Source organism: Malaclemys terrapin, chromosome 2 (assembly GCF_027887155.1).
Source record: "Malaclemys terrapin pileata isolate rMalTer1 chromosome 2, rMalTer1.hap1, whole genome shotgun sequence".
NCBI classification, from domain to species: Eukaryota; Metazoa; Chordata; order Testudines; family Emydidae; genus Malaclemys; species Malaclemys terrapin.
Genome location: NC_071506.1, coordinates 163,908,663 through 163,932,911, shown reverse-complemented (window position 1 = coordinate 163,932,911; position 24,249 = coordinate 163,908,663). Strand labels below are relative to the sequence as shown.

At 46.1% G+C, this 24,249-nt stretch overlaps 1 protein-coding gene across 1 annotated transcript in view; it reads right to left on the bottom strand.

Annotated features, from left to right (window-relative positions):
• The window catches only part of NFX1 (nuclear transcription factor, X-box binding 1), a 200,059-nt gene extending 184,824 nt beyond the window's left edge, over positions 1-15,235 (bottom strand). The window contains exon 1 of the mRNA XM_054018265.1: positions 15,189-15,235. Coding sequence (XP_053874240.1) covers positions 15,189-15,213 — 25 coding nt within the window. The 5' untranslated portion in view covers positions 15,214-15,235. The remainder of the gene's footprint in view (positions 1-15,188) is intronic.
• Positions 15,236-24,249: the final 9,014 nt, after the last annotated feature.

Genomic DNA, 24,249 nt, shown 5'->3' with positions numbered 1-24,249 from the left:
TTTTGCAATCAAGAACCTTCTAGTCAACTGCCTGATTAAGTTCCCCGTTGGCATCAACGAGCACCTTAGGATCCTCTGTATCCAATTGGTCAATAAGTCATTTGACACCACCATCAGTGCATATGCACCAACATTTGACACTGAAGAAGAACAAAGAATCCTTCTACACTGACCTTGATAAATTTCTGTCATCTATTCCAAAAACAGATAAGATAATCCTCTTAGGGGACTTTAACACAAGAGTTGGCCGAGATTCTAATGTATGGAGTAGCTCTATGAGAAAGGAGTGGGCAAGATCAATTCCAATGACATCCTTCTACTCAGCAAATGCTCAGAGCACAACCTTGTGATCACAAACACAAACTTCAGACAAAGCAACAAGTACAAAATAACTTGGCAACACCCCCGCTCAAAACAATAGCGCCTCCTAGACCATGTCATTGTAAGAACACAGGAGCTAACAGATGTCCAAATCACCCACATCATGAGAGGAGCCAACAACTGCTGGGCTGATCACCGCCTGGTGAGGTCAGTCATGTTCACTAAGATTGCATCAAAACATAGAAAGCAATCCAAACCATACAGACAGCAATACAACATCCAAAGACTTCAATCCACAGTGCACCAAGAGAACTTCCAAGCACTCCTCAGTGAAAAACAGACCATATGCACCCCGGAAATGACAACACCAGTGTCAAAGAAGGATGGTCTGGTTTTAGGGCTTCCCAATCATGAGGCTTATGAGGACTCCATCAGCCTTGTTACCCGTCTTCAAAGCAGTCCTGATGGCGGCAACAACATTGAGATCACAGCCCTTTTGGGCCGCAAGAGAAAAGTTTCTGGGTCTGGCAAAACCATCCATCATCCAGTAAGAAGCAAAGCTCTTTCCATCAGTTCAAAGCTGAAGTTCAAAGGAGGATCCGAGAAATCAAAAACGACTGGTGGGAGGACAAAGCAAAAGAAATCCAAGCATTCGTTGACAGACACAATACGCAGAGCTTTTTTGGTGAGACAAAGACCTTTACGGACCAAGCTCATGTGGCCTCACACCACGAAGATCCGAAGATGGCAGTATCCTTCTTAAAAATAATGAACCCATCAAAAAGCACTGGAAGGAACACTATCAAAAGCTTCTAAAATTGAGAATAGACTGTGACTGATAACACCATCAACTCCATCATTCAGCACCCAATCCGGGAAACTCTTGCCAATCCACCAACAGCTGAAGAGGTCTGCAAAGCAATTAAGCAAATGAAGAATAATAAGACATCAGGTCCTGATGGCATACCGCTTAAGTACTGAAAGTCGGGGAAGAAACACTGACAAACAAGCTTCATTTGCTGCTGCTCAAATCTGGTGCACCGAAGAAATCCCCACTGACTTATTGCCATTATCATAGAATCATAGAATATCGGGGTTGGAAGGGACCTCAAGAGGACATCTAGTCCAACCCCCTGCTCAAAGCAGGACCAATTCCCAACTAAATCATACCAGCCAGGGCTTTGTCAAGCCGGGCCTTAAAAACCTCCAAGGAAGGAGACTCCACCACCTCCCTAGGTAATGCATTCCAGTACTTCACCACCCTCCTAGTGAAATAGTGTTTCCTAATATCCAATCTGGACCTCCCCCACTGCAACTTGAGACCATTGCTCCTTGTTCTGTCATCTGCCACCACTGAGAACAGCCGAGCTCCATCCTCTTTGGAACCCCCTTCAGGTAGTTGAAGGCTGCTATCAAATCCCGCCTCATTCTTCTCTTCTGGAGACTAAACAATCCCAGTTCCCTCAGCCTCTCCTCATAAGTCATGTGCTCCAGACCCATAATCATTTTTGTTGCCCTCCGCTGGACTCTTTCCAATTTTTCCACATCCTTCTTGTAGTGTGGGGCCCAAAACTGGACACAGTATTCCAGATGAGGCCTCACCAATGTCGAATAAAGGGGAACAATCACGTTCCTCGATCTGCTGGCAATGCCCCTACTTATACAGCCCAAAATGCTGTTAGCCTTCTTGGAAACAAGAGCACACTGTTGACTCATATCCAGCTTCTCGTCCACTGTGACCCCTAGGTCCTTTTCTGCAGAACTGCTACCTAGCCATTCGGTCCCTAGTCTGTAGCAGTGCATGGGATTCCTCCGTCCTAAGTGCAGGACTCTGCACTTGTCCATGTTGAACCTCATCAGAGTTTTTTTGGCCCAATCCTCTCATTTGTCTAGGTCCCTCTGTATCCGATCCCTATCCTCTAGTGTATCTACCACGCCTCCTTGTTTAGTGTCATCTGCAAACTTGCTGAGAGTGTAGTCCACACCATCCTCCAGATCATTAATAAAGATATTAAACAAAACCGGCCCCAGGACCGACCCTTGGGGCACTCCGCTTGAAACTGGCTGCCAACTAGACATGGAGCCATTGATCACTACCTGTTGAGCCCGACAATCTAGCCAGCTTTCTATCCACCTTACAGTCCATTCATCCAGCCCATACTTCTTTAACTTGGTGGCAAGAATACTGTGGGAGACCGTATCAAAAGCTTTGCTAAAGTCGAAGAAAAACACATCCACTGCTTTCCCCTCGTCCACAGAGCCAGTTATCTCATCATAGAAGGCAATTAGGTTAGTCAGGCACGACTTCCCCTTGGTGAATCCATGCTGACTGTTCCTGATCACTTTCCTCTCTTCTAAGTGTTTCATAATTGATTCCTTGAGGACCTGCTCCATGGTTTTTCCAGGGACTGAGGTGAGGCTGACTGGCCTGTAGTTCCCCGGATCCTCCTCCTTCCCTTTTTTAAAGATGGGCACTACATTAGCTTTTTTCCAGTCATACGGGACCTCCCCCGATCGCCATGAGTTTTCAAAGATAATGGCCAATGGCTCTGCAATCTCATCCGCCAACTCCTTTAGCACCCTCGGATGCAGCGCATCCGGCCCCAGGGACTTGTGCACGTCCAGTTTTTCTAAATAGTCCCGAACCACTTCTTTCTCCACAGAGGGCTGGTCACCTTCTCCCCATATTGTGCTGCCCAGTGCAGCAGTCTGGGAGCTGACCTTGTTCGTGAAGACAGAGGCAAAAAAAAAGCATTGAGTACATTAGCTTTTTCCACATCCTCGGTCACTAGGTTGCCTCCCTCATTCAGTAAGGGGCCCCCACTTTCCTCTGAAACCTGCCACTTTCCTTGACTTTCTTCCTGTTGCTAACATACCTGAAGAAACCCTTCTTGTTACTCTTAACATCTCTTGCTAGCTGCAACTCCAAGTGTGATTTGGCCTTCCTGATTTCACTCCTGCATGCCTGAGCAATATTTTTATACTCCTCCCTGGTCATTTGTCCAATCTTCCACTTCTTGTAAGCTTCTTTTTTGCGTTTAAGATCACCAAGGATTTCACTGTTTAGCCAAGCCGGTCGCCTGCCATATTTACTATTCTTTCTACGCTTTGGGATGGTTTGTTCCTGCAACCGCAAAAGGATTCTTTAAAATACAGCCAGCTCTCCTGGACCTCTTTGCCCTTCATGTTATTCTCCCAGGGGGTCCTGCCCATCTGTTCCCTGAAGGAGTCAAAGTCTGCTTTTCTGAAGTCCAGGGTCCGTATTCTGCTGGTTTCCTTTCTTCCTTGTGTCAGGATCCTGAACTCGACCATCTCATGGTCACTGCCTCCCAGGTTCCCATCCACTTTTGCTTCCCCTACTAATTCTTCCCTGTTTGTGAGCAGCAGGTCAAGAAAAGCTCTGCCCCTAGTTGGTTCCTCCAGCACTTGCACCAGGAAATTGTCCCCTACACTTGCCAAAAACTTCCTGGATTGTCTGTGCACCGCTGTATTGCTCTCCCAGCAGATATCAGGGTGATTAAAGTCTCCCATGAGAACCAGGGCCTGTGATCTAGCAACTTCTGCTAGTTGCCAGAAGAAAACCTCGTCCACCTCATCCCCCTGGTCTGGTGGTCTATAGCAGACTCCAACCACGACATCACCCTTGTTGTTCACACTTCTCAACTTTATCCAGAGAGATTCAGGTTTTTCTGCAGTTTCATACCGGAGCTCTGAGCAGTCATACTCCTCTCTTACATACAACGCAACTCCCTCACCTTTTCTGCCCTGCCTGTCCTTCCTGAACAGTTTATATCCATCCATAACAGTACTCCAGTCATGTGAGTTATCCCATCAAGTCTCTGTTATTCCAATTGCATCATAGTTCCCTGACTGTGCCAGGACTTCCAGTTCTCCCTGCTTGTTTCCCAGGCTTCTTGCATTTGTGTATAGGCACTTAAGATAACTCATCGATCATCCCTCTTTCTCAGTATGAGAAAGGAGTCCTCCCCTCTTGTGCTCTCCTGCTTATGCTTCCTCCCAGGATCCCATTTCCCCACTCATCTCAGGGCTCTGGTCTCCTTCCCCCAGTGAACCTAGTTTAAAGCCCTCCTCACTAGGTTAGCTAGCCTGCTGGTGAAGATGCTCTTCCCTCTCTTTGTTAGGTGGAGCCCGTCTCTGCCTAGCACTCCTCCTTCTTGGAACACCACCCCATGGTCGAAGAATCCAAAGCCTTCTCTCCAACACCACCTGCATAGCCATTCGTTGACTTCCACGATTCGACGGTCTCTACCCAGGCCTTTTCCTTGCACAGGGAGAATGGATGAGAACACCACTTGCGCCTCAAACTCCTTTATCCTTCTTCCCAGAGCCACGTAGTCTGCAGTGATCCGCTCAAGGTCATTCTTGGCAGTATCACGTGGAGAAGCAGGAAGGGGTAGCGATCCGAGGGCTTGATGAGTCTCAGCAGTCTCTCCATCACATCGTGTATCCTAGCTCCTGGCAAGCAGCAGACCTCTCGGTTTTCCCGGTCGGGGCGGCAGATAGATGACTCAGTCCCCCTGAGGAGGGAGTCCCTGACCACCACTGCCACCCTCCTCCTCCTCTTGGGAGTGATGGTCGTGGAACCCCCATCCCTAGGACAGTGCATCTTTTGCCTTCCAATCGGTGGAGTCTCTTTCTGCTCCCTTCCCTCAGATGGGTCATCTAGTCCACTCTCCACATTAGTACCTGTAGAGAGAACATGGAAACGATTGCTCACCTGTATCTCCATTGCTGGTGCATGGACGCTCCTTTTTCTCCTTCTGGAGGTCACATGCTGCCAAACCTCTTCACAATCCTTCTGTCCCTGCTGCGCCTGCTCTGAATCTTCAGAACATTGTGGCCGTAGAAGCATCTCCTGATGTCTGCCCAGGAAATCTTCATTTTCCCTTATGCAACGCAGAGTCGATACTTGTTTCTCCAGCCCTCGAACCTTCTCTTCCAATATGGAGACCATATTATATGCTTAGAACTGTTTTTCAGGCATTAAATTAGAAGTATGTAAATTGTAGTTACTGTATAACTACAATAACCTTCCCTATTTATCCACCATTTTGAGTCTGTACATGACATATGGCTCAGCCAAACATTTAGACTGACCCAGGAACTTCCATCTTAACTAGAAACAGCAGTCTATGCATCAAAAGGGAGAAAAGAGTAAAGGGAAAAGTCAAGATGGATAAAAAAAATTATATTATATATATATATGACTCAGACTCATAGACTTTAAGGTCAGAAGGGACCAGTATGATCATCTAGTCTGACCTCCCGCATGATGCAGGCCACAAAAGCTGACCCACCCCCTTTCCCTTGACTCAGCTGTTGAAGTCCCAAAATCCTGTAATTTAAGGACTTCAAGTCGCAGAAAATCCTCCAGCTAGTGACCCCCGCCCCATGCGGTGGAGGAAGGCGAAAAACCTCCAGGGCCTCTGCCAATCTACCCTGGAGGAAAATTCCTTCCCGACCCCAAATATGGCGATCAGTAGAACCCCGAGCATGCAGGCAAGATTCTCCAGCCAGACCCTCATTGACCATTGATACTATTTACCAGCGATAGCACGCTGTTGATTAACTGACTAAAATCACGTTATCCCATCAAACCACTCCCTCCATAAACTTATCAAGCTTAATCTTAAAGCCAGAGAGGTCTTTCGCCCCCACTGTTTTCCTCGGAAGGCTATTCCAAAATTTCACCCCTCTGACGGTTAGAAACCTTAGTCTAATTTCAAGCCTAAACTTCCCCACCGCCAGTTTATATCCATTCGTTCTCGTGTCCACATTAGTACTGAGCTGAAATATGCATGCTTTAGGAATTATTTTGGGGAAGTTCTATGGCCTGCCTCATACAGGAGGTCAAATTAGATGATCACAGTGATCACTCCTCGTTTTAGAATCTATGAAAGTTTGGAAATTACAGAGGAACCAGATTAGAAGTGCTGGGCATGGCAGCTGTTGATAACACCAGGGAGATAGGGAAAACTGTGAAGGCAGAGCAGAGTGCAAAGTGGCAAAGCAAGGACAAAAGGGGATACTTCCACTCCGCTCGTTTACCAAAACACTAATGGCAACATTCGTAACAATTCAGAAAACTCTCTCTAGCCTCAAAGCTTGAAAAAACAGCTCCAATTGTACATAGTGTAATCAAAACTGTATATCTAGTATAGAAAGTTCTTTGTCAGTATTCTCCTCCTTCCTGACAAGATCTCAGCTGCCATCTCCACTGCCATGTCTGGATGCTGGGATCCCATGAAGATCTCAGCAACACCACTGACACACTGCAGTGCAGTTCTTCATCCCTCTGATCCACCAGTTCAACAGAGCAGTTATGTTTCTATTTCACCAACAGACTGCGTCAGTTGCCTCTGTCGTATCTAGTAGCATTTAGGGCATCTTGGAAGAGCAAGCACTAAGGATTCCGTATAGATCACCATAGAACAGATACGTTTTCAGCCTCAAGCCAGAGCTGCTATTGTCATAGACCTTAAGCGTTTCTCTGCGCTGCTCAAAGTTATGAGATCCTATGCTGCTGTAGGACATCTGATTTGTGGAAAGAGGTTATTCATACCCTTCAAAAATCTTCTTATTGTCGGATGGGAGAATACAGAATAACCATCTATCTTATGATGAAAGGTGGTGATGGCTGTGAGATGCACTTTTATGGAGCTTAGAGATAATTCTAACATTTTTAGTTGTAGGATTTAATGTAGCACAAGTGGTAGTAGAGAGGATATAGGACTAATGTGCCTCAAGTCACACCAGAGCTGGAATCTCTTCCTCTTTGGAATATATGTGTGATGAGTAGTTTCCCGCTATGTAACAGCGCAATCTTTATATCCTCAGAGCAGGCCATTTCCAAGATTTGAAATCACTGAGGAACCATGCCTTGAGTCAGAGAACCTGTATACTGGATGGGTCTGGCCAGCATCCTGAAAGAGGAGATGAGGAACAGGCTGGAGAGTGATTGGCGGACAAATCACCAATTGAGTAAAGTATGAAATCATGTTTGTCTTGCCCAGATGAGAGCTATAAGTATAACCCAAGTGCTCTCTCTTCGTATCGTGAGCAGGACCTTGGATATTAGAGGAACTGGCAGAAAGTCATAGAAGAGATTTGTGTTCCAGTGTAGGAGAAAGGCATCTCTGAGTGAGTAATGCCCAAGTTGGCCCTGGAGCAGAACTGCAAGCACTCCTTTTTCTTGGTTGTGGTGAATAAACTTATCTTTGGGGACTCCCCAATGTAGAAATATGCTGTGGAGAACGGAAGGTCTATTTCCCATTCATAAGCCTGGGAAAATTCCCTCGGAGAGCGTCCACTGCAGTGTTCTGTATGCCTGGGAGGTAAGCTGCTGAGATGCTGATGTGGTGGCGAATGCACCAATTCCAGAGTTTCACTGCCCCACCACACAGGGAAGGTGATCTTGCTCCTCCCTCATGGTTTATGTGAAACATACATGAGATTTTTGACTATTGATCTCTATATGCTTGCCACTGATCAGGGGCAAGCAATATGAGCAGGCATTTCTGACTGCTCAGAGTTCTAGTAAGTTGAGATGATGTGTGAATTTGAGAGGAGAGCATTTGCCTTGAATAGTGTGGGTGTCCATGTTGGCTTCCCATCCAAATAGGGATGCATCTGTTGTCATGTTGGGGGTGGTTGAGTGAAGGGAACCTCTAAACAGATATTGTGAGGTTCTTTCCACCAGTCAAGGGAGTTTTTCCACAGCTGAGGGCATCAACAGAAATTTGTTTCAGCTGTGTTTGCTTGGTACATATACCGTTCTGAGCCATCCTTGAAGGCAGCTCATGTGAAGTCTTGCATGATTTATTACAAAGGTGCCTGCTGCCATATGTCCCAGTAGATGAAGACCATTTCTGGCAGAAGTCTTAGGGCTGGCCTGGATCGTTGAGATTAAGTTGGCTAAGGTGTTGAATCTTTGTGACGGAAGGCATGCTTTGGCCACTACCGCTTCCAGGTAGGCTCCTATGAATTCCAGATGTTGTACTGGCACTACTGTGAGCTTGTGGATATTTACCTATAGTCCCAGCTGAAGGAATAAGTCCATCGTCTTTTGTGTGGCCCTCAATTCGAAGGAGTGTGCTTTGAGAAGCCAGTCGTTTAGATATGGGAATATCATAATTCCTTTTGTGCGAAGGTGCACCGCTGCCACAGAAAGGACCTTTGAGAATACTCTTGGTGCGGATGATAGACCAAATGGGAGCATCTTGTATTGAAAGTGATCCTGCACCAGATCGAACTGTAGAAAGCTTCTACGGGACGGATGGATCGCGATATGCATAAGTATCTTGTATGTCGAGGACCAAGAACCAGTTCCGCTGGTCCAGAGACGGGATTATTGCTGCAAAAGTAACCATCTTGAAGCTTTGTGTCATAACAGATCTCTTCAGCGATCTTAGATCCAGAATGGGTTTCCAACCACCATTCTTCTTCGGTATCAGGAAGTACTTGGCGTAGAAGTCCTTCCCTCTGTGTGAGTGGGAACTGGTTCTACAGACTAGTGTGACACATGGCTATAAAGTGTTAAACAGCCTGCAAAATAAATAACCCTCAAAAACCTATGGGGAGATAATATTTGTGTTTTTGTGTATTTACCAGGGTGGATAAAAATCAATGATTTAAAAAAAAGGGGGGGGGGGTATTTAAATCGGATTTTTGAGGAAAAACCCTATCTAAAGATAGTTTTAATTAGGATACATTATAGCTCAAAGATATCTCATCATGGAATAGGGATTATAAATTCTAATTCTATAGTATGAAACAATATATTCATGTAATGTTTAAGAAAAGTTTTGTAAATGAGTTCCAATAGTTTATGGATTTAGGGACCCAATCTTATGGGGTTTCAGGGGCTTCTATATAGATTATTTAGGTTAATCTTTCTATCTACCCAATGGGACTCAGTGCTCAGTCTAGAAGATACCATCAGAGGTGCTTAGTTTTGCAGTTCTCAAACTGTGGATTTGTGTCTCCAGAGATAACATGCTCGTTAACAGCAAAAATGTTTTTAAATAAATAAATAATATATAGAGGAGAGAAATAACAGACCTCAACCCTGCTGTCCCTCTGCAAATTTGTGTACTCAGAGTCAATCTCTTACCTCTCTAAAAGTGCAAAGTTTTAAAAAGTTCAATGAATAGAAGATTGTTGGGGGCGGAATAGATCTGGACAAGGAGAAGAAGTCTGGAGAGAAGTGTGAGAAGGGAGGGACAGGCAGTAGAAACAAAAGTGAAACTGTTTGAGCAGCATATTCCAGAAGTCTTGAGGTCTTTGAGGGTAGCCTTCATTGATTTGAGATCTACCATACCATTCTCTCACTAGAAGGGAAAACCTGTAATGGCAGCACGCCATAAAAGAGACCCAGTTTGGGAATATTTTAATGAAGTTCCTCTACCTGTGGGTAAGACAGGCATATGTGCAAAATGCAAAAAGTGCAACAAAGAAATGCAAGGCCTGGTTGCCCGAATGAAACAACATTGTTTGGTCCTGCTTTGAGCAGGGGGTTGGACTAGATGACCTCCTGAGGTCCTTTCCAACCCTGATATTCTATGAACATCATGAGAAGTGTTCCTTCTCAGGAGGAAGCTGCGTTGAAGATGATGAAAGGAACATGTCTGAACATGCAGGATCTTCAGATTGGTAAACTTTTTTATTTCATACTACTTTCTTAAGAACTGCCTGTCTTCCTTCTGGACTATTCTTAAATGTTCATGTTTGAGCAAAAAAATATAGTTGTTACTCTATGGTACTATCATTTTAGATGGGGAGGGGGGGCTCTGTGTGGCCCGTGACTGATTTTTTTGTGGGTCAGTGGGCCCCCGATAGAAAAACGGTTCTGCACTCCTGCTCTAAGGGAACTGTGTTGTTGGCTTCTTGGTTACCAGTAGGGTATTATAGAAGCTGTTTTGTGCTGGCTTAGTAAAATTTAAGTATTGGAATATCCACTGGCTTTGGGGATTGTCTGCCCCATTCTTTGCAGTTTACCCTAACTGAGTAACTTCAGTGTGACTCCCCGGGACCCCAGTCACAACACCGAATATGTAAACACATTCCAGCAGGCCAGCACAAGAACACCCCAACCTAGCATACGATAAAATCGTTTGATAAAAGTGATGAATTGTGATATTTTATCTGAAACATCAGGAGTAAAAATACAAAGACAGGTGGTGAATAGGGATGTTTTGTCTGAAACATCAGGAGAAAAGTACAAGGGGAGGTAACAAACATGTCATGGAACATGTAAGGTGATACGTAAGTTGTTTATCCCAGATTGTTTGTCTCAGTCTACAAGGTTGGGATACCGCACTTTAACCCTTCATCTTGCCTAGGATGCAGTGGAAAGTCCCACCAGTGACTGAACCGGTCCATTGTCATGGTAATACACGTGTTAGTATACCTGTAACCATTAAGCTGGAAAACCTGGTTGGGTGCCTTCACTAATAAACCAAGTCTTGTGGTCTTATTGGGCAGTTCGATCGGAGCCTGCTCTATGGGCTATCTGGGCAGAAAGAACCTCCACACACAGCTGAACATCTGACCACAGCATGCAAAGCAGTGATGGGCAATTGCTTCTCTTCTGCCAGAGTACTCTTTCTGGATGCCACTATTACTCATTCCATTTGACAACTATATGGAGCCACTTAGAAAAATCACAACACATGGTCTACAATGTCAATAGCATACAGGTAATAAACAGCATGTTCCTCACTTCTGATGCTAATAACGCTATCCTTCAGTTACCTCAATATCTGAAGGAGATTAGCAAGGGGACAAAAACTGAACGTAGGAAGACCTAGCTGCCACCATCACATCTCTGAGGGAGTCTACACTCAATAGTGAAGTCAGGCCATAAACTGGGGCTTCTTCTGAACAACTCATTAATTCTGGCCACTCACATCCACAACTTCCAAAAACACCTCCTGTCTCCTGCAGTTAGCAAGAAGATGGTGCACCTACTGTTGTATGATGACCTCATGACAGTGATGCAGTAATACAGTTTGGAACTCACTGTAATAGACTGTAAATGTCTGACCTTAAAGAAAACTCTATCCAGTTCAAAACTCAGCAGCACCAGCCACCAGCAGTACATCACCCCCTGCTCATTCACTGGCACATAACAGAACCAGGTTAATTTCAAGATAGCCATCTTCACTTTTAAAGTCCTCCAAGGAACCGGAACAAGTTAAGAAAGTACCTTTCCCCAAGGCCTCCCTCAACAAATGAATTACACAGGAACCATAAATCTGTCAACATTAAGGCTAAGTCTCATGAAAACAGGGGCTATAGTTTTCTCAACAACTGATCCAAGACCAAGGAACCATATTCTGAAAGTGAGAATGATCACAAGACCCCACCACCTTCAGAACAAAATATAAGACTCACTACTTTAGCCTAGCCATTCCATAACAGCAGCAGCAACTGGGGAAAAAATAGAAGGAAGAAAGGAAGATCATATTCCCCATATGTATGTTGAAAAAAGTTTGTTTTTTCGCTAGCAACTCCTAGGGAGAATAGGGGGAAATGCAGTCCACTTGTTGGACCTTGTCTTAGTACACTTCCCAGAGACATCTAATGTAAGAGCAACATTACAGTAGAATCATAGTTGTTTTTTCTCCTCCAAATACTGCTAACGATCAGAACGTGGATAAAGTGTTAGGCTACTTCAGATAAACACCCAATATACAAACTTTTGAATGTTAGCTTAAAGATCTTAATATTTTGAGCTTTACCTCGATCACCAGAGTCTTTCATTATATGACCATATGACACCAACCTAACTACTTACTCGCAACATAATATTAAATGTAAAGGGAGAGAAATAATAACTAATATTTTCAGACTCTACAATATAACTCTTCCATACAAAGCTTAAAAATAAGGCCTAATATGAAATAAAATAAACTCACCCCACACATTCATAGATTCCAAGACCAAAGGGACCACTGTGATCATCTAGTCTAACCTCCTGTATAACATAGGCAAGGCAATGTCGATAAAATTCCTAGAGCATACCTTTCAGAAAAGCATCCAATTTTATTTAAAAGTTGTCAATGAAGGAGAATCGACACTAACCATTGTAACAATTACCTGCCCTGTTAAAAATATACATCTTATTTCCAGTCTGAAGTTGTCTGGCTTCAACTTCAGCCATTCAATTGTGTTATACCCGTCTGTACCAGACTGAAAAGCCCAAGTTGCAAAGCAGTACGCCTAAGGGAATTCTGCACCAAAAAAATAAAAATTATGCACACAATATTTTAAAATTCTGCAAATTTTGTCAATAAATGTGGCTCCAGCATGGCAGAAGGGAGCATAGGCCACTGGCTGTATTGAGGTGGGAGATCACCCTGAAGCCCCAGGGTACAGGGACTTGGCAGTGAGGCTGCACCTGACCCTGACACAGGTCTGGGCCTGCCCCAGAAACACCCTGGGGCCCTGCCTCTCTGGACCAGGTGTGGTTGGGCTGGCTCAGCCTAGCAGGATCCAAGTGTGGAGGGGCTTAGCATGGGGTGAGAGGTTTCTGTGTGGGGCAATCTGGGTGCAGGCAGCTCAGTGGGAGATCTGGATGTACAGGGGTTCATTGGTGGGGGGTCCGGCTGCAGGGGCAATGGGACTCTGCATGGGATCCAGGTAAAGGTGGTTGGGGCTTGGGGGGGGGGGGGGGAGAGGCTGGGAGTGGGGAGATGGGGCTCAGTGGGGGGTCTGGGTGCTGCAGAAGTAGGGCTTGATAAGGTGGGGGTCCTGGTGCAGCTGCTTAGGGCTCAGTGGAGGGGTCCAAGTGTAGAGGGGTAGGGCTTGTCAGGGTGAGGGTTTGATGGGCCTGCTTAAGGAGGGAGCCCCAGCTGTTGACGAGGAGATGCCACATGCTGGGCTCCTGCTTCCCCCAGCCATTACCCTATCTCCTTTTCTTCTCCATTCCCCTCCCCGGCTCTATTCCACCCTCCTTCTTTCCCCACATCTTCTCCCCACCCCCACCACTGGCACTCACTGTTGCACAGAAAACAGGAAGGCTCCCAGCATACAGAAGGGGAACACCACTGGCACTAGGACCTAAGAGGCAGCGTCCAGCTGCAGAGTCAGCCTCCTTCAGCTTGGCAGCTCTGGGCTTGCAGAAATGGGGGGGGGGCAGTGGCATGTAACCCCATACCTCACCTCTGTTGAGGGGGCAACCTCCCCTGGAAAAAAACTGCACCCATGGTCATTCCCTTTGCTTCTCTGTTGTTTTCTGCATGGAAGCACAGAAATTCCAGGGTGGGGAGGGTTTTCTGCAGGCAGGCAGAATCCCCCCCCCCCCCCAAGAGTAAAAGTGGAGAGCTGGGCCTAGTCCCATAGGTCTGCCAGCAATGCCCCTCTGCCATGTACATTGGCCAAACCGGACAGTCTCTACGCAAAAGAATTAATGGACACAAATCTGACATCAGGAATCAAAATACTCAAAAACCAGTGGGAGAACACTTTAACCTGTCTGGTCATTCAGTGACAGACCTGCAGGTGGCTATATTACAACAGAAAAACTTCAAAAACAGACTCCAAAGAGAGACTGCTGAGCTAGAATTGATATGCAAACTAGACACAATCAACTCCGGTTTGAATAAGGACTGGGAATGGCTGAGCCATTACAAACATTGACTCTATCTCCCCTTGTAAGTATTCTCACACTTATTATCAAACTGTCTGTACTGGGCTAGCTTGATTATCACTTCAAAAGTTTTTTTTCTCTTAATTAATTGGCCTCTCAGAGTTGGTAAGACAACTCCCACCTGTTTATGCTCTCTGTATGTGTGTATATGTATCTCCTCAATATATGTTCCATTCTATATGCATTCGAAGAAGTGGGCTGTAGTCCACGAAAGCTTATGCTCTAATAAATTTGTTAGTCTCTAAGGTGCCACAAGTACTCCTGTTCTTCTTTTTGCGGATACAGACTAACACAGCTGTTACTCTGAAACATCCCATAGGTCAGGATCTCCTGCTGTGTGGTGAGGATGAATCAGTCTCCCTCTGCAATACACCAACCTCTGGCCCACCCCCAGGGCCTGCTCCTCCCACCCACCACCACCACACACACACCCCCTCATGTAGATAAAATTCCCAGATAATAAATATTTAAAAATGAGTTTTAGTGGCCTCCATTAATACCTCACTACTTACTAGATCTAGAAACAACTGTTTATCCCATCAGGAAGAGGGACTGCCTTATGCAGGAAGCTTGATGTAAGAATAAGGACTGAAGATTCCTGACTTTGAAATACTCAGTTTTATAATTGTGTTCCTGAACTTTTTGCATTTGTTTGTCTTTGCTTATATTATTACATGGTGAAATCATACTTTGTGCCCACCGATAGGATATTGGAATACAGCAAAATTACAATTAATTTATCTTAGGAAAAAACCTCACTTTTTCCCCAAGTTGACTACAATTTTTATTAGGGAAAAAATGGCTGGCAGGAGCTGTGAAGCGAGCTCAAGGGCATAGAAATTGCTCTAGAAGACCAAATCACTGTCCCCCCTATAGCTTTGCCAAGATCATTTCTTTCTGTCCCAGCGGCGGGTCGCAAGGCCCGGCGTGGAGGGGGGAAGGGCCCTGCCCGGAGCAGACCGCTGCTTGCACAGATATAGGGAGGCGGCTTCGCTGGTGCCCGCGCGAACAAACCACCCCTGCCATGAGCTCGCGCCGCGCACGGGGCCGCGTGCCAGCCGAGCTGGGTTCCCGCCGGGGGGCGGTTCAGCCCCCAGACTCCGCTGCGGGCAGGCTCTAAAGGCGAGCAGGTCCCTGAGCCGCAGTCCCCTTCCCCGGGGAGCTCTGTCACAGCCAAGACCCGCGTGAGCCCTACCTGAGCCCGGCTGCGCCTCCGCCATGCCGACCCCGCGCACGCGCCTAAGCAAACGCCCTCCCACCCCCGACAAGGAAACCCTCGGCACCGCGTAGGCCACACCCACAACCCGGGGAGGAGGCAGGGCCAAGAGCGCGCGGCTAGGAGGCGGGGGCTGGCCTGGAGCCACTCTGGGAAGGGAGCCTGCTAGCTGATCTTGCAAATTCCTACAGATAGCAGTTTGTCCCCTGCACTCATGGCAGGAGAAAGTATTAGCTAGACCAGGGGTTCTCAAACTGGGGGAGGGACCCCTCAGGGGTCACGAGGTCATTACATGAGGGGTTGTGAGCTGTCAACCACCATCCCAAACCCTGCTTGCCTCCAGCATTTATAATGGTGTTAAATATATTTTAGGGTTACCATTCGTGCGGATTCCCCCGGACATGTCCGGCTTTTTTCTGTTAAAAATAGCGTCCGGGGGGAATTTGTCAATGTCCGGACTTCCCCCCGCCCCCATGCAGAGCACGCGGGGCTTCCAGGGCAGCTGGCCAGATGGTGCCACTCGCACGGGGCTCCGGCAGCCAAACCCCTCCTCCACTTCCCCCCTCCTCTCTCCTGCAACTTGAGACCACTCCCCTCCTCTCCCTCCCTCCCCCCGCCCTGCATTCACAGGTTGCCTCGGCCTCCGGCAGTCTGGAGCTCCGACCCTGCTCCCCTCCCCCGCTGTCGAGCGCGCTGCTGTGCAGCACAGTAAGGGGGCCGGGGGTCAGAGAAGCGGCAGGGAGGTTCTGGGGGGGGGGGTAGTCAAGAGACAGCAGGGGGAGGGTTGGATGGGTCAGGAGTTCGGGGGGGCTGTCTGGGGGTTGGGGGTTTAAGGTTTTGGGCAGAGTACAGGTGGGGGGGTCTCAGGAGGGGGCAGTTAGGGGACAAGGCACAGGGAGGCTTAGGTAGGGGGTGGGGTTCTGGAGGGCAGTTAGGAGCAGGGGTCCCAGGAGGGGGCAGTCGGGGACAAGGAGGGTGTTTGGGAGTTCTGGGGGGGGCTGTCAGGGGGCAGGAGTGGGGAGAGGGATCGGAGCAGTCAGGGGACAGGGAGCAGAGGGGTTTAGATGGGTCAGGAGTTTTGGGGGGGGCTGTCAGGGGGTGGGGAGTGGTTGGATGGGGCGTGGGAGTCCCAGGGGTCTGTCTGAGGGTGGGGGTGTGAATAAGAGTTGGGGCAGTCAGGGGACAGGTAGGGGGTAGAGTCCTAGGGGGCCAGTTACGATGTGGGGAAGGTCTCAGGAGGGGGCAGTCAGGGGACAAGGAGCAGGGAGGCTTAGGTAGGGGGTGGAGTCCTGGGGGGCAGTTAGGGGCAGGGGTCCCAGGAGGGGGCAGTCAGGGGACAAGGCGTGGGGGGGTGGGTTGGGAGTTCTGAGGGGGCAGGAAGTGGGAGGGAGTGGAAGGGGCAGGGGCTAGGGCAGGACAGGGGCGGGGCTCCTCCCGTCCTCTTTTTTGATTGTTGAAATATGGTAACCCTAATATATTTAAACGTGTGCTTAATTTATTAGGGGGTTGCACTCAGAGGCTTGTGATGTGAGAGGGGTCACCAGTAAAAAAGTTTGAGACCCACTGATCTAGACCATTCCTGACACGTGTTTGTCCAACCCACTCTTAAAAATCTCCACTGATGGAGATTCCCTTCCTTAGGCAATTAATTCCAGTGCTTAACAACCCTGACAGTTAGGAAGTTTTTCCTAATGTCCAACCTAAACCTCCCTTGCTGCAATTTAAGCCCAACGGTTCTTGTCCTATTCTCCCTCCTCCTTGTAACAACCTTTTATGTACTTGAAAACGGTTATCATGTTTCAGTCTTCCCTCATAGGTCATGTTTTCTAGACCTTTAATCTTCTTTGTTGCTCTTCTCTGGACTTTCTCCAATTTGTCCACATCTTTCCTGAAATGTGGTGCCCAGAACTGAACACAATACTCCAGTTGAGGCCTAGTTAGCACAGAGTAGAGTGGAAGAATTACTTCTCGTGTCTTGCTTCTGACACTCCTGCTAATACATCACAGAATGATGTTCCCTTTTTTTGCAGCAGTGTTACACTGTTGACTCATATTTAGCTTGTGGTCCACTATGACCCGCAGATCCCTTTCCCCACTACTGCTTCCTAGGAAGTCATTTCCTATTTTGTATGCATGCAAATGATTGTTTAGGAAGCTAAATGGAGTACTTTGTATTTGCCCTTATTGAATTTCATCCTATTTATTTCAGACCATTTCTCCAGTTTGTCCAGATCATTTTGAATTTTAACCCTATCCTCCAAAGCACTTGCAACCCCTCCCGCTTGGTATCGTCCACAAACTTTATAAGTGTACTCTCTATGCCATTATCTAAACCATTGATGAAGATACTGAACAGAAACGTATCCAGAACTGATCCCTGCAGGACCCCTGTAGGACCCTTTCCAGCATGACTGTGAACCACTGATAACTACTCTCTGGGAACGGTTTTTCAACCAGTTTTGCACCCACCTTATTATAACGCCATCTAGGTTGCATTTCCCCTAGTTTATGAGAAGATCATGCAACACAGTTTTATACCACGTCAACCACTTCCCCCCATCCACAAGGCTTGTTACCCTTGAGGGGGGAAGGAATAGCTCAGTGGTTTGAGCATTGGCCTGCTAAACCCAGGGTTGTGAGTTCAATCCTTGAGGGGGCCACTTAGGGAACTGGGGTAAAAATCTGTCTGGGGATTGGTCCTGCTTTGAGCAGGGGGTTGGACTAGATGACCTCCTGAGGTCCCTTCCAACCCTGGTATTCTATGATTCTACCCTGTCAAAGAAAGCTATCAGGTTGGTCTGACACAATTTGTTCTTGACAAATCCATGCTGACTGTTACTTATCACCTGATTTTCTTCTAGATGTATGCAAACTGATTGCTTAATTATTTGCTCCATTATCTTTTCAGGTACACAAGTTAAGCTGATTAGTCTGTAATTCCCTGGGTTGTCCTTATTTTTTTTTCTATAGATTGGCCCTATAATTGCCCTTTTCTAGTCTTCTGGACTCTCTCCCCTCTTCCATGACTTTTTAAAGATAATTGCTAATGGCTCAGATATCTCCTCAGTCAGGCCCTGGTGACTTGAAGACATCTACTTTGTCTAAGTAATTTTTAACTTGTTCTTTCCCTATTTTAGCTTCTGGTCCTACCTCATTTTCACTGGCATTCACTATGTTAGATGTCCAGTCACTACCAACCTTCTTGGAGAAAACTGAAACAAGGAAGTCATTAAGCACCTCTTCCATGTCCACATTTTCTATCATTGTTTTTTCCCCCTCGTTGAGTAACGGGCCTACCCTGTCCTTTGTCTTCCTCTTGCTTCTAATGTATTTGTAGAATGTTTTCTTGTTACCCTTTATGTCTCTAGCTAGTTTGATCTCATTTTGTGCCTTGGCCTTTCTAATTTTGTCCTACATACTTGTGTTATTTGTTTATATTCATCTGTACTGGGGCAGTAACCCCGCTCCTGCTCTGATGAGCTGAAAACAGCCCTGGAGAGGGCTGTGGTAGGGAACCTAGGCTGATTGGGGAAACAGCCTCAGCTGGAGCCATGCCCCAATCAGGCCGCAGCTGGCCCTATAAAAGGGCTGCTAGCCAGAGTTTAAGAGTCTCTCTCTGGATGTTGAGAGGGATGGGCCTGGCTGCTGAGATCTGACAAGGGTACCTAGAGTGGAGCAGGGCTAGGGGAAGGCCACAGGAGCTGGGGAGCTCCAGCCTGGAAAACCCCTAGGCTTCAGGCCTTGCTAAAGGCCAAGAAGGTACAGGGGTTGCAGAGGGGTAGCCCAAGGGTAGGCAGAGGCAGCAGGTCCAAACCCTCCTTGCCAATGATGAGTGGTAATTATACTGCAGTCTGTCCCAGGGAGTGGGGGCTAGATGGTGACTGGCAGTAGCCCAAGTCTGAGGTGAGGTGGGGGTTGGGGGTTCCCTGGGGAGACCTAGCGAGACTGTGGGGTACTGCAGGGGGCAGAACCCTAAGAGAAGGGGTACTGGGAGGGACATGGGGTGGGGGGGGCAATGACAAGGTGAGATACCAGCCTGCAGAGGACACTCTGGAGGCTGGCAAGCAGGAGGCGCTGCAGTGGAGAGTCTCACCTCGCTACATCATCTTTTGTAATTTGACCTAGTTTCCACTTTTTGTAGGACTCTTTCTTGATTTTTAGATCATTGAAGATCTCCTGGTTAAGCTGTGGTAGTAGGATTTTGTTTGTATTTTGTGTAACTTAGAATGAAGGATAAAGAATAATAATGTAGTATGTATTAAATATATTGATGTATGATTTGACCATATCCTGCCAGCCACCCTTTTTGAATAGCAGAAAGGAATGGCCTAATGGGCTATTGGTAGAGATGCATCAACCAGAATCTGTCTGGGCTGATTTCAAGGCAGTAACAGACCTCTTAGGGTCACCACTTTGTTGTTGGTTTAGCATTTTAAAATAAGTAAAAGAATGCAATGATTGTTTTTCTTTTGCATTGCAACTTGATGTTCCTGTTCAAAATGTTCTGTGTAAATTAATTCTGTTTTGCATGTGAATGAGGAATGTCTGTATTAAGAGAGTGTGAAGGCCATCACCGAACCAGATGTTCTAGGGAGGAACTGAAGACAGATGCAAGGGTACCCGGAGGTTGCAACATGCCCCTATTGAAATGTCAGAGAAGGGCAGATTGATGACTTTAAAGATGAGACCGGGACCTATCAATGGGGACAAGAGAGCTATGATCAAAATCAGCATGGGGTAACTCCTTGAGAGACCTGATGAAAGAACAAGATAAAGGATGAGAAGGACAAATTAAGAAAACAAGCACTTGTCAAACGGCTATTGATTACAGCATGACAGTGCAAAGTTCATTAGTCTCAATGAAGGAAAATCACTATATATATATATATATATATATATATATATATATATATAAGGGTGCCTTGCCATGAAACTTTGGGTTCATCCTGCCAAGACAGAGCATCATATCACGACCAACAGAACCCGGCTCCTCCCTCCCTGTGATCAACCTAGCTGGGCATTAGATTGATCTGGACTCTGGACTAGTAACTATAACATCAACTGGCAGGAGTGTGTGTGTGTGATTGAATCCATATGCGAATTGATTTATTTCCAATAAATGCAGCGTATTGCCTTTTCCCCTGAAAAAGATCCTGTGTGCTTCTTATCAGCATAACAAAGCCAGGGTGGTCTCTTGCCATACTTCCTATCTTCCCCACGCAGTGAGCGTTTGCTCTTGTGCCCTTAATAATGTCTCTTTGAAAAACTGCCAATGGTCTTCAATTGTTTTTCCCCTTAGACTTGCTTCCCATGGGATCTTGCCTACCAATTCCCTAAGTTTGCTAAAGTCTGTCTTCTTGAAATCCATTATCTTTATTTTGCTGTTTTCCCTCCTACCATTCCTTAGAATCATGAACTCTAGCATTTCATGATCAGTTCCACAGAGCTGACTTCCTCTTTCAAATTCTTAACCAGTTCCTTCCTATTTGTCAAAATCAAATCTAGAACAGCATCTCCCCAGTAGCTTTCTCCGCCTTCTGAAATAAAAAATTGTCTCCAATACATTCCAGGAACTTGTTGGCTAATCTGTTCCCTGCTGGGTTTTTTTATCTCCCTCCCCCCCCCCCCCGCCCCCAACAGATATCTGGGTAGTTTAAGTCCCCCAACACCATCAAGAACATAAGGTTGTTCTTATTTGCTGACTTGTCCTAATTTGCTAAAAACTGCTATCTGATGTAGCTAATTCCTACAGATAGGTGTTTCACACACCCAATAGTGTAAAACTGCTATCTGTAGGCATTAACTACATCAGACAGCAGTTTTTAGCAAAAGTAGGACCAGGGCTGGCTCTGGCTTTTTGAATGGCAAAGCACAAAAAAAAAAAAAAAAAACCTAAACCTGCGGCGTGGCAGGGGGACCGGCTCGGGGAGGGAGCAGGCGGGCGGGAGAGAGAAGGGGGCAGCCAGGGCTACAGCAGGGGTGCTGCCACGCGGCCCCTCCCACTGCGCCACCGCCTGCCGCGAGGGCTCCGCTCCTGTCGGCGGGGAGGGAAGGAAGAGGACTGCCCTGCAGAGTGCTCTCGTTCTCCATGCCGCCGCCCCCTACAGGGCGGCCGGAGCGGGGGAAAAAAATAAAAATAAAAATAAAGCGGCCGTGATGCCCTAGGATTGGGCAGAATGCTGCCTCCAACAATCTGCTGCCCCAAGCACCAGCTTGCTCAGCTGGTGCCTGGAGCCGGCCCTGAGTAGGACCTGTCGCTGCTTCAGGTAGCACATTCCTACAGATAGTAGTTTCACACATACTATAGTATAAAACTGATAGTTAGAATGTGCTACCCGTAGCAGGGAGAAGTAGTGAATTGTTACTATTAGCAGTTACTGATTCATATAGTTGTTCTTGTGTGCTGACTTGTCCTAATTTGCTTAAACTTGACAGTGGTGTGGGATGGAAGCATAAAGTGTTCAGCTTCCAAATGACTCTGCCTGGATTCGTTCTTGTGAGCTCCAGAAATGTAGAGGATAATTTAAACTCTTAGTTTCCTTAGCGTTTGCAATCTCTGACCCTTACAGTTTATCAACTCAGCAAGCAGGCACAGGCAGAAATGAACTTGTCCTGTTGCCTTGACTGAGAGAGGTTTCTGATCAAAGGGAGCATAGATTCCAGCAAGCTCCTGGGGTACTATCTCATTGGAGATGAAAGGGCTTGTTCAGAAATAGATTTTGAAGTCTGTAGGGTAAAGATGAGCCAGATGAGTTTGTCTCCATGCAGCTATATTTTATTATCTGGAGGCTGAGTAGGAAGGAGAGAGAAGTATTTTGGGTATTCTATTTCCTTTACTGAGGACCATCTATGGTCACCTGAAATTTTTCCTGGCAGAAGCAGTTCCTATCTATTTATTACAGGGTCAAAATATGGCTGCCATCACACAGAGGCATTAGTGGTGGTGGAGGTGAGAAGAGAGCCAAACACTCCCATGCATGTGGAAGCCATAATTTTGCTGCTGCCTAAATACCCTGATGGCAAACAGGTAGGAGGAGAAGGCACTGCCAGCTATAGTGACCACCCCAGAGGAGTCATGCACTGTGTGGAGTTTGTTGCTACACCTATTCTATGCTGGTGAGAGCAAACCTCACTCCACAGTGCTCCTGGTGGCCTCAGGGCTTCCCCTGGTTTCCACCAGCACAAACACTGCTCCTATCACCATTACATGAAGATGCACCACCTTCTCTTCCTCCCTGCCATTGCTCAAGCTTTAGAACCATAACTGAGCCTGCAGTTTGTAAAGTGCTCATGATCGCTATAAAACATGACATAGGATGATTATAACTGTTGCTACTGAGGAGCTCAAACTCAGACAAATCTTAGTGGAGAGGCAAAGCATTCTTTTGAAAAACTGACATGGTGGTTTTGGTGAGGTGAATAGCTCTGTAGAGGTTCAGGCTTCTCCCATGAACAAATGAGCCAGTGAAGCAGCGTAGCAAAATAAACAAACCTACCCTGCTATTTACATTGGGAAGACAATTGATGCTGAATACCGCAGTTGACAGAATGTGATATAAACAAGTATTGCACAGAAAAAATATTTCACTACAGTTTTCCACAGAAATTGAGATTAGGATAGGTGTTCAAAAATACAGGGGGAGGGAGAAGAACCGATGAGGTGTGAGACTGTTAGGGCAAAGGTGGGCTGAATGGCACCATAGTAAAAACTGAATATTTCATGACCATTTTATTAGATTTAACTCATGTTTTTAAATCATCCAACACATTAAATTTGGCTATACAAGCCTACTATGAAGCACTATATCTACAACCTTTTTGGTTTCTTGTTGTAATTTTGTACAACTCTTTTAATGAACTTCTCGAATGCAGTGCATTCATTTTTGGTGGCTTCTCATGTGTCAGATACTTCCAGTCCTTCACAATATGCTCATGATCAGACAGAAGGTGACTTCTTTCAGAAAACAATTCTATTCAATGAGGAAAAAGAATGCTCAACTATAGCTGTTGAGCCTGGGAGTAGAAAGAGATGAATTCCTACTTCTTTATCCCAGGAATCATAGCACAAAAATTGGGTCGAACCATTAGTGATGATAAAGAAGAAGTTGAAATCAAAGTACATTTGTTCATCATATGATATTCCACTCTGTGTTCAAATTCTCTATTCTGTTCTGATCACATGGCAGCCCCACTGCTGGTAGTGCCTCACTCAACTCTATTGTTTGTGTTTTATAAGACTGGCATCTGTAAAAGCTATGTAGAGGTTGATGGAATCCAAAAGTTGTTGTAGAGATGTAAAAATCAAGTCAGTGTACTTTACTTTTTCAGCTGGCTTAACAAACATTTCTTGTCGTCTTCATTTAAGGCGTTAATATAAGTGCCCTAATTAGTCAACATCTGAACTGAAGTCTTTGCTTTTTCCAGTATCAGAGGGGTAGCCGTGTTAGTCTGAATCTGTAAAAAGCAACAGAGGGTCCTGTGGCACCTTTGAGTCTCAAAGGTGCCACAGGACCCTCTGTTGCTTGCTTTTTCCAGTACATTTTCAAGGGACATCTCTCTGATCCAAGTGTAGTTTCCATTGCTGGACATAGATCTATTACTGTTGTAGCAGATGCTTGGATGGCATTGTATAATGACCCAAGTGGTTTCAATAGTAGACTTACAAGAGAGAATGGCAATTGTGTTCTCCGAACTTAATAGGAAAAGTAGTCCACCAGCCTCGCAACTTAGATCCGTCACCTCTCAGTAGATACTTTCCAAAGCCAGTAATAATGGTTGCAGTAATTTTAAGACAGCCAAGGATCGGTCATGAGAAAGCCAGTGGATTTTCCCAGGTTGGACTAATTTGAACTTCTGTCCCAATGTATCTTCTATATTTTCCAAGATGTTCAGTCCTTTTGTACTCTTGCTGAAAAAGAGTATAATGAAGACATTAAATTTATAACTTTTTAAATGCCTTTTGAAGATTCTGTAGCTTGTGCTAGTTGGAGTAGATGGCCTCTGCAGTGTGTATTGGAGAGATCAGAGTTACCCTTTCTCT